This window comes from Leguminivora glycinivorella, chromosome 6 (assembly GCF_023078275.1).
Source record: "Leguminivora glycinivorella isolate SPB_JAAS2020 chromosome 6, LegGlyc_1.1, whole genome shotgun sequence".
Taxonomy (NCBI): domain Eukaryota; kingdom Metazoa; phylum Arthropoda; class Insecta; order Lepidoptera; family Tortricidae; genus Leguminivora; species Leguminivora glycinivorella.
Window position 1 is genome coordinate 16,228,258 of NC_062976.1, and position 10,953 is coordinate 16,239,210.

At 35.5% G+C, this 10,953-nt stretch overlaps 1 protein-coding gene across 3 annotated transcripts; it reads right to left on the reverse strand.

The window, feature by feature from the left end:
- Nucleotides 1-2,353: 2,353 nt before the first annotated feature.
- Nucleotides 2,354-10,362, reverse strand: LOC125227184 (eukaryotic initiation factor 4A). Of its 3 annotated transcripts, none has more exons than XR_007177150.1 (8): nucleotides 10,205-10,362; nucleotides 9,367-9,745; nucleotides 9,040-9,254; nucleotides 8,746-8,893; nucleotides 5,273-5,404; nucleotides 3,459-3,682; nucleotides 2,887-3,092; nucleotides 2,354-2,431 (listed from the first exon to the last, which is right to left on the reverse strand). XR_007177150.1 is itself a non-coding variant. In XM_048131422.1 (7 exons), exons 1-7 carry the CDS (start codon nucleotides 10,225-10,227, stop codon nucleotides 2,948-2,950), a joined length of 1,266 nt encoding a protein of 421 aa, XP_047987379.1. In that variant the 5' UTR covers nucleotides 10,228-10,362; the 3' UTR covers nucleotides 2,354-2,947. The 3 variants fall into 3 exon arrangements, 1 of the variants encoding a protein (XP_047987379.1); XR_007177149.1 differs by having other exon boundaries at nucleotides 2,354-2,434; XM_048131422.1 differs by having other exon boundaries at nucleotides 2,354-3,092.
- Nucleotides 10,363-10,953: the final 591 nt, after the last annotated feature.

The following is a 10,953-nucleotide window of genomic DNA, read 5'->3' on the forward strand; positions in this document are numbered from 1 at the left end:
TCACTAACTTAACATTTGGCCTTTTTTTAAAAGCAAACTTGTGGATGATGTTAGAAATTATTTGTAACTTGCCTAATGTTTCGTTGCGAAACGTTATTTGTCCAAGAGTTGTTTCAGCAAGTGAAGCATTTGACAAATGATATGTCTGGTAAAAGTTTAGATGGATTTTAATAATCTGCTTTACAATATTCTACCAATTGAAAAGTTGCTAAATGTTAAATTGTTAAAATGAAACTTCGGCGAAATGTTGGTTGGCATGGCAAATGAAACTCGTCCATAAATGGTTTTGCGAAAAGGCCCCTATTACCCTATTTGTATTTTGTTTTGGTGAAGGATCTTACATACTTACATGAAATCTAGACATTTTATGAAATTTAAACTTGCAAGAGCGATTTTAATTTTAAACTAATTAAGGCAAAAGTTTTGATCAAAGAACCAGTTTTGGTCCTAGTTCAACTTTGATGCTAAATATCACAGAATCAATGAGCTGTGAAGTAATTATGGGATACTAGTTTGCTTAAAGACGATGCTGTTAATATGATAGGCTTTAAAAACTATCATAATATTATAATACCAATGGATTCAAATCGAAGCTGTCTTAAGAAATGCTGTTATTTAATATACCGTGGAATAACCTAACCTAACCACAAAATTAAAATTTTGAAAAAACCCCCGACCGCGACGTAGTAGACCGATTTGCATAAAACATGGCTAAGAACACTCCCGACTAACTGAGCTTTCAGACAAAAAAAAAAACTAAATCTAAATCGGTTCATCCGTTCGGGAGTTACGATGCCACAGACAAACACACACACAGACAGACAAACAGACAGACAGACAGACACGTCAAACTTATAACAGCCCGTCGTTTTTGCGTCGGGGGTTAAAAAGACAAATGTTTGCAAACAACGGTGGCTTTATATATTTGTAACTGTAATAAGTTCATGTCAGAACGAAGTAATGAAATGTACAATGGATGTCAGGTAGAAATGAAAGCGCGAGCGTAGCGAGCGCGAAATTTTTTTTATTATAAAAACGCCGCCCCTGGCGGTTTGATCCTAGTGTAAATTCGCCACTAGCAAGGACCCCAAAAATATAGTACTTTTGCGTACTATATCTTTGTCATATAGAATATAGTACGCTGGGCCAAAATATAGTACAGTACTATATTATATAGTACGGTTGGCAACCCTAGTCCTACTACACTTTTAATCGACCGATCTCATTTTCGAAATTCAATATTCCTTTGTCCAAAATGCCTTACACCAATACTTCGAAATTCGATATATCTAGTTCTTAAAATTGCTACTTCCTAAAATCCTAATGATTATTTTTCGAAGAAAATTACCATATCTACTTCATGTTCAGTGTAGGAACTTGTAGGGTTCGGTAATAGTTTCCCATAGGACATAACAAGCTAGAATAAAACTTGAAAATCTTTATAAATTTGTATTTTTAATATGTTTCTACGGGATTCTTGGACATACGACAAACATCTTTCGAAATTTCGTAATTAATAAATTTTAAACTTAGGTCACCTAAACGTAGGAAAAATGTCGATACTATTTTCGTACATTAGCAGTATTGTCCTTTCGGCGTTCTAAAAATAGGCCAACTAACCATAGGACATGCATCTGTAGGAATTTCGTACAATAGCAATTTTTTTTTTTTTTTTTTTTTTAAATCTTTATTTAATAAAAAAGGGGTTTTATCATACTTGATAATGTCACCCCCATTGTTACAAAACTAAATCCTAATTACAAACTTAACGACGCCCAATTCCCAGATTGACCAGCTTGTACAAATCTCTGGCAGTTTTAGATTCCACTTAATAGCTTTGCTTTTTTAATGCGAAAGAGCGATTCACAAAATTGTGCGGAATGCAGGACAATAGAAGATGCTACTCACATCATGATGGAATGTGTCCGAAACGAAGCTGAAAGACAAAATTTTGTAACTAAGTATAACATTAATTTACTCAATGTGGGCAATAGCAATTTTGATTTTCGATATCATGTCTTTCGGAATTTCGTACTTCGGACATTTGATTTTCTACATTGTGCTACGTACCCAGCAAAGTAGTACTAAAATAATATTTATTAGAATATTTATGGAAAATGTTGACCTGAATTAAATTACTAGTGGCTGTCTTCATAACTTAGGACATTAATCAAAGTAAAAAGGAACCTTAATCGCCATCGCGACAAAAGACTATTATTCAGAAACAAAATTTATTCCAAAAATATAAATAAATCGAAATGAATGTAAAAACCATGTAGAAAACATAGTAGAAATGCAATAGCAATAGGGAATTTAGGATACAATAAGGACCCGTTAATAGAAAGTAATGAACTTATAGAGGAAATTTTGATTTATTATTTCCACATAGATGTGTCCAAAGTGCGTTTCATAACAGGCTCAGTTGGCAGATCTTCTGGAAAACAAAATTAATTCGTGTTTGAGTACAATATATAGAAATTAAGGTTCCGATCGGGAATGGAGCGCTACATTATCAAGTACATCAATAACAACAATTACGATATTTCATATATTTATTATCGTATTACAAAAACAGTTACCATATTATGTACAACTGGAAAAAAAAGTTACAATACATTGTTTCTTTCTTCTAGTACTTTTGTGATTGAAATAGCCTCTCCAGTACCCGATGAGACCTCTCTGCCGCCTGCAGAGAGGCCTGCGCGGAACGGGGGCCATCCGGCCGTGCCGGCTTATTCTATATATATTAAACTTATCAAGATACGTCTATTATACTATTATACGTTCATTAAATTAACTAAAACGCAAGTAACGGTCCAAATAAAATGAGTTCCAATAAAAAAAAATCGGCACAGCAGTAGTTAGGAGGCGTCTCCTAATACTCACACCTTATATATATCGCAATAGAACGCAGGACACAAAGTATGAACCGGGGATTGGTGGCACCTCAGATGAGGTTGGCCACATCGCTGGGCATTTCCGTAATAGTTGTGTGGTAGAAGTCCTCGATGTCCTTCAGCGCCCTCTTGTCTGATTCAGTAACAAAGTTGATGGCGATTCCTTTACGGCCGAAACGTCCACCTCGTCCAATTCTGAAACATATAAGCAATGTTCAAGTTCTACAAAACTTGATGTACAAATGGGATTTCATAATCAATTTTTCTTTAAATATAAATTTAAATTATTTTCAAGATTAACTAATGTATTATATTTAGCTGTTTTTTTTTCTGTATGACTACAAAGTTGCTACTGGGTCTGTAGCAAAAAACCCAAGTTTATGATACTCCTACTTATCAACTAGTATGACTATGCTACACAGAGTGGCAATCTGATTCATTGAGATTGGAAATCACAACTTTTTCGCATTTTTTGCCCATTTTCAGGCAATATTTGCTCAGACACTTGTAACAATGCGTCATCGCGTGTCAAATATTAATTAGTAAGTCAGTCACACATACCGATGGATGTAGTTCTCGCGGTTGGTGGGAAGATCGTAGTTGATGACGCAGGAGACTTGCTGCACGTCGATACCGCGAGCCAGCAGGTCGGTGGTGATGAGCACACGCGAGGAGCCGGTACGGAACTGCCGCATGATGACCTCGCGCTCGCGCTGGTCCATGTCGCCGTGCATGGCCGACACCGTGAAGTCACGCTCGTGCATGGACTCAGTCAGCCAGTCCACCTGCAATAACGACATGAAAATGTTTAATTGTAAGTTGCTAGTTTAGAAGATAACTAAAAGTTGTTAGAAGTCACATCCAGTTGTCTAAAGACTGTATCGTTAAATATGGAGACAACTTTGAGTAGCCGTATTTATTTGCTATTATATTTTTTTCTTATAACAAGACATGGGCTTAATAAGGCACATAACAAGGTACGCATTTTGTCCTAGAAACTCGACGTAAAGCATGTGGTTTAGACAGCATTGACTTAATCCTCCCGAGTACCAATTACGATTTCGGACAAATGCTACTAGAAAATTCACAAAGTGCGTACAAGACGACACAATTGCGAAAAAAAATTGTACGGTGCGAACCTCAACGACACATGATCCACAAAGCAGAATATCTAGACATAGTCTAGCCACTGTTATTTAAAAAAAATAAAGTTCATGAATTTAACTATCATACACTGTTTATATCGATCAGCACGGGTAGCATGGTCGCGCGATAAATGATAAAACATCTGGCCGTCCCTATCGCACTATTAGTAAGTGCGATAGGGACGGCCAGATGTTTTATCATTTATCGCGCGACCATAATTGCCTGCCTGGTTTAGGCACTGTTCAAACACCATGAATGTCTATTAGACATTGGCCTATGCCTAATTTTTTTATCTATTTCTCTCATCCTGCTTGTATCAAAAATTTACGGCAATCCGGAACGTTGCTCAAAAATGCGTTTTTTTAAATTATATAAATTCACCGCATTTATTCTACAAGTACCCAATTGAACAACCATGAAGAGGACTCTTAAAAAATATATTTTGGCAGCATATTAACCTTTGTTTGTCGAAATTAAGCCAGATTAGGGGTTGTCCGAAATTTATTTGCTAGACCTTAATGAAAGTACCATAAAGTCCCTAAAATAAAAAAAAAATCAGACCTTCTTATATCAAATAGTACTTACCAATACCTTCAGATCATACTCTCGGACCATAATAATACAAAATTATGCACATGTCAACATTTAGACGAGGTTTGTTTTGTCCCTATAATTAACGATACAGTCCTTATGTAAATTAAAAAGTGGCATCATAGTGACCTCCAAATCAAAACAATAATGTGTTGCTTAATCAATCAACCTTATAGCAGAATGAATTTACCAGTTTCAAGTTAAGCGACACAGAAACAGGAGGACACTACATAATTGGTAACATTTTCTTGCCACTGTTTTATTTCTATACAGTGGATCCAGTAGAATAACTTCATTCTACATCAATCAATGCAGCTTTAGTAGGCTATTTCATAATAGCCTTTTCATGTACCAGTTGAAACATGGTGGATCTCTGGTGGTGATGCAACAACCTAGTAAAAATTACAGTTTTAAAAAAGTTGTCTCAATTAATAAAAACATTTACCACCTTATTCATAAACGTTCACTAAAGTTACCAAGCCAATAAAATTTGTTAATCTCTTTCTGACGTACTAGTGTGATAGACAGGGACAAACAAACTTTGTCGACTTATACGGGGATATTTTTTAATTTAATCCAAGACATTTTGGCCTACTGACATACTAACTTATGAAGCAGTTTTAAACAAAGAAACTTACCTTGCGGCGGGTATTGCAGAAAATAACAGCCTGAGCGATGGAGAGGGTATCATACAAGTCGCACAGGGTCTCCAATTTCCACTCTTCCATTTCAATGGAGATAAAGAATTGCTTAATACCCTCTAGGGTAAGCTGAAAACAAAATAGGTAGATTAAATAAGTGGATCTCCTTGTAACCTCCTGTTTGCCTAGGTTAGTGACTTTCTAGTTTTTCCTGTTAAGAGTTCTATAGGTAAAGTTATATGTGAGTGTGCACGGTAGAGATGGGCCGAATATTCGGTAAATATTCGGTACTCGGCAAGATTTTCAATGTTCGTATTCGGCCGAATAATTCGGTAGCATTGCCGAATATTGACCGAATAATCAAAGTAAATAACTAATGAAGATCTTACATATTCCATTGGATAATAAGCTCCCATTTTAGTAGTTTTCTAAGGAACTACTAAAAAGAGTTAATTAATACATCAAAATATGTTTAAAAAAACCGTAGCTTAAGAGTTGAGAAGAGTTCAGAGTTGTTTTAACTAAGTTTTAGTTATCCACTAAATCATAAGAACATAGTTGTAGTAACATATGTAACCATGATCATTTATCAATCATTTAATAGTTTTACTGAACATATGCTTTGAAAATATGGCGTAACCGAATATTCGGCCGAATGTTCGGTTCGGTAAGAGCTGAACCGAATGTTCGGCCGAATATTCGTATTCGGCAAAGTCCATATTCGGCCAATCTCTAGTGCACGGGAAAACATCCCACTTTGTTGATTGCTATAAAGCCGCTTTGTTAGTTTGTTCATATTTATACAAATCTCGCCATAATGGTAACCGACAAAGTGGGAGTGTTTTACTAAACACACTCACATATGAGGTAGGTATCTTATATTGGCATACCCAGTAGAGTCAAATAACACTAATTTTAAATGAGATAAGCAGTTTGCATATTGCGCTATTTTGCCAAGAATATACAATTTTCTTTAAAGCTAAATTATAAGCAGCAGAACCGAAACTCTGTTCTGCCCAGTGTAAGGTCAGATTAACCGAAAGTTATCTGTAAATTCTATACTAATTAAAACTGTGAAAGAAAGCTAATTTATAATTAAAAACTGGAAGAACAAATTCTGTCCATTGAATCTCTATACTTTAGGATAAACAGAAAATTTATCATGCTTATGACCTTGTACAAAGATAATGGATGATTGATACTAAACAAATTTTAGAATCTTCACTACTAATTGATTAAGAGCTGACACTGGAAACCACTAGATAGTTCAGTAATTTGCAACTAGGGATTGCAATCCGGTCTGATATCCAATCCGGCCGGATGCGGCCGGATTTTGGTCCCAATCCGGCGGATCCGGCCGGATTGGCCTTAAGGATTAAAAGTACCCAAATAGTTACTTTTTTGTATGTTTTCAGCATAATATGAAAAATATGATGGTATTTTGCTTCACGATTAAAAAACCAAAAGTTGAAAGCTTAGAAATCAACATTTTTACCAGGTAACAAGTAAATTTTACTAAAATAATCAGTCGCAAATAAAATTCTTTCGTTCTTTTTAAACTTTCATAGGATAACAAAATTATTTTTATTTTTACTGTATTGTTTTACCTATAGAAATACCTATAGAGCTTTTAAGATACAATTAAGAACGGACATTATAACATTAGAACATTACCTACATGCATTATGAGATAACTATTTTAAAAAAGATAATTAACTATGTTTTGTGTTATTTTACAGTTAACTTTTCTCACACGCAAAGAACTAAAAAAAACTACAGTAGCTAAATTAATGTCATCAAGAGTAATTGACCTTAGTATTATTTGCTATTGCTGAAACCACAATCTTACTGGATACCTATTAAAAATGTTCATATTTAAGCTTTGAATTGTTTTTTTATGATTATTGTAGCAATGTGCCCCTCATACTTCTTATATCATGCTGAAAACGTTGTTGTTCTTGTAGTCCTACGTCACCACAGAGATGCAAAGGGCCTTCTCAAGCTCGCGCCATGCCTTCCTATCTTCAGCTACCCTCATGGCCTCGCTCTAGCTCGACCCGGTCGCTCGTAGTTCATCCTCAACGGACCGCTTCCATGAGTTTACAGGGCGCCCGGAGCCAAGGCTCCTTCCAGCGGCGGGTGATTTCCAGCCGAAAGAAATGGTTGCGTTATTTCGTTAGAGGGAACTCTTGGAATTATGTGGTACCAATGTACTTTTTGTGTCGCGGTTTCCTCACTAATGGGTGTTTGCTGGCATATACTCAATAGGTCTTGATTTCGGTTAGTACATACAGAAACATACACATACATAGAGAAACAACATGTACTGTTACCACCTAAAATGTACCTATGTTTTCACAAATAAAGAAATTCTGATTCTGATAGTGTTTGGCCAGAAAACGCGAAGGATCGACCTCAGTGACATGTTAACGAAAAGTTTTGTCGTATGGCCCTTTGTCACTCTCCACTATTCCACATTTTGCATCCAAGCAAACAATTGCACAGATTTCACTACAGATTCAAAGACGGAAAATTTGACGCGTCACTTGAGCACATTATTTTACTTCCAAACGGCCTAGTAATGCAAAAACGTACGTTTAAATTATTTTTTGATTGGAAATCAGACCGCATTTCAATCCCCTGTTAAGCTTACGTTCAAATGTTAGCGTAAATGTTATTTTTTTCACTATTATAACATATTAAATTAAATTACCGGATCCGGTAGCATGAAAAAAGCACCAGATCCGGCCGGATTACCGGATCCGCCGGACCAGATTGCAATCCCTATTTGCAACCTTTGCCAACCTAAGTACTATTGTCCCGGAGCAGTAAGTTCACATTTTTGACACATGACAGCGCCCACAAAACGTAAACTGGCGCGACCTAATGAAATTTTAAATAAAATTAATAATATTTAAAAATATCAAGTACTTAAAAATGATATATCGCTTACTTTAAACATAATCTAACACATTTACGATATTAATAAATATTTTACAATATTAATTTATCACGCAGGATTTTCTTATTATGTCATTTATCATTCATTATTATTTATAAACTAGTGCTATGGCAGTCTGTCATTTCGACTCAAATGACATTTCAGTAAGTTGATAGAAATCATATATTTGTTTAAGTGCCTCCTTGTACATATGGCCTAATCAATTCAACAAATTCGTAAATAATCGCTAGATTTGGCAAACGATATGTCTTCGTCTTAGCCACATCGCAACATACTTCAAAACAAATGTGTCAAAAATGTGAATTTACAGCTCAGGCACAATAGGTGTCTATCTGTCAACACGTGTCATATAGACAGACTGATGTCACTAATGCTTCTAATTTGGCCACCTAAGGCCCTAGTCTATGGGACCCTGGGACAAATTTGCCACAGTTAATTTTCGAGATAAAAAGTACTTCTACAATCTATAAGCCTATGTTACATTTGAAAATAACAAAACACAACTTACCTCCTCTTTCTGCACAAGAATACGAACTGGCTCTCTCATGAAGCATCTCGACACTTCCAAGACATCATCAGGCATGGTAGCCGACAACAGGATAACTTGGACATCAGCCGACAACATCTTGAATACATCATGGATTTGGTCTTTGAAACTGAAAATTAAAAACAAAGTAATAAGATAAAGTATAATATCTGTGTAGAGAGGGCACTAAATTGCAAGCTAAAAAGAATTTTGCTAAAGCAAGCATGTCTCATAATCACAAATCTAGACCAATGAGAGCAAATATGTATGACTCACCCTCGGGACAACATTTCATCAGCTTCATCAAGCACAAACAGCTTAATGGTGTTAGCGCGGAGGGCACGGCGGGTAATCATGTCGTAGACGCGTCCAGGGGTACCCACCACCACGTGAACACCACTTTCCAACTGGCGAATATCCTCGCGAACATTGGTGCCTCCAATGCAAGCATGGCATTTAGCATTCAAGTGATCACCAAGAGCTATTACCACCTAAAATTATTGTAACTTGTTAATAATGTAAAATCACAAACAATATTAACCACAACACTCATATCACTCAAAAAATAAATTACAGATAAGTTTCTAATGTAATTTTACTAACCTTTTGAATCTGCTGAGCAAGCTCTCTGGTGGGCGCCAGAATTAGAGCTTGGCATTCACGAATACTAGTATCAATATGTTGCAAAATTGAAATGGAGAAAGTTGCAGTTTTCCCAGTTCCAGACTGGGCCTGAGCTATAACATCGCGTCCTTGAATGCAAGGCATAATAGCGCGTTGCTGGATTGCAGATGGCTTTTCGAAACCATATGCATAAATTCCTCGTAATAACTCTTCCTTCAAATTCATGTCATCAAAGCTTTCCACGACTTGATGCCAATTTGTGTCCAACGCTCCTTCGGGCTCCATGCCCGGAGGTCCATCGTAACTGACTGGTTCCTTAGATGGCCCATTCTTTGAATCCTCCGGCCAATCTTCTGATCTGTGGAGTACACGAGTGTTTATGTTTTAATCGTGATAGGAGCATAATAGACGAATCAATCTCGGTCTACGTTATTGAAATAGATGCTAGGAATAAGTATAAATCATTAAAATTTCGCATCAGTTGTGCTTCTGTCAAAATGGCATTGTCGTTGATCTGTGCCCAAGACGACTATAAAATATAAAAATTGTAGCAAAATTGCATTTAAAATATATATCTTGATTATATCTAATACTGTGGAACAAATTACATTACACACGTGCACTATGCTTAATTTATAATACATGTTCTGCCAGCGCCATGTTGGCAATCGGCGACCACGAAGGGGCGAAGTATTGAATAATTGTGCAAAAACTATGCATGTACCAATACATGATACAATTATACATTGAAAACCACATGTTGTTACTTTGATAATTAAACAAATAAAGCCCAAATTAACTCAGAAAGTACTCTTACCTTCTTTCAGGTGAATAAGACATGTTCCAATCGCGGTAGCTGAACGGAAAAGAACTAGCAAGGTCAAGTTGAGTTTGATGAACAGAAGCTTATTTTTAATTATTGAATAATTAGCGTTTAGTCGATTATTAGTGTCAAATATATTTTTATAATATTTTTGTAGGATTTATTACGAGCTTTAAATTTTGAAAACGTGCTGTATCACGAGAAGATGAGTAATACTATATTATTGGGAAATAAAACAACGGAAGTACGTCTACGACAAGAAATTTCAATTTGACTTAAAGCGAGTAAGCGATATAGAAGCTCTTGTTAGTCAGATAGAGACAGGTAGCTCAGATTTCCAGAAATCTATATTGTTGTCTATGGTTCGTTAATAAAAACTTATGGAAGGTAGATTTTATAAATTATAAATTTATTTAAATTTTATATCGCATTTAATAACCTTAAAATATAAAATTGAGTTTAATACCAACAGAAAAGAAAAATAAAGTAACATTTTTATTAATTGGAAAAGTCATCATTTTATTCATCGCTTTGTCGCCTAAACTACATATGTAGCGGTTTTCTCTTTATAAATGATAACCAATAAGTTCATAATACGTATTCAATAAAGTCTCCAATATTTTATTTGCAATGAGTTAACAATACAATGTACACATATGAACAATTACATTTATTGAATCATTTATATCCATTATTTTTGCATATAAATTCAATCTCCATCTCACCGCTAGCGTTTAAATTTT

Coding starts and splice junctions, on each gene's coding strand:
- LOC125227184 (XM_048131422.1), bottom strand. CDS start 10,227: ATGTCTTATTCACCTGAAAGAAG. Junction 5,405..8,745: donor TTCTTGTGCAGAAAGAGGAG/GTAAGTTGTGTT, acceptor TTTTGTTTTCAG/CTTACCCTAGAGGGTATTAA. Junction 3,683..5,272: donor TCTGCAATACCCGCCGCAAG/GTAAGTTTCTTT, acceptor TCGTTATTGCAG/GTGGACTGGCTGACTGAGTC.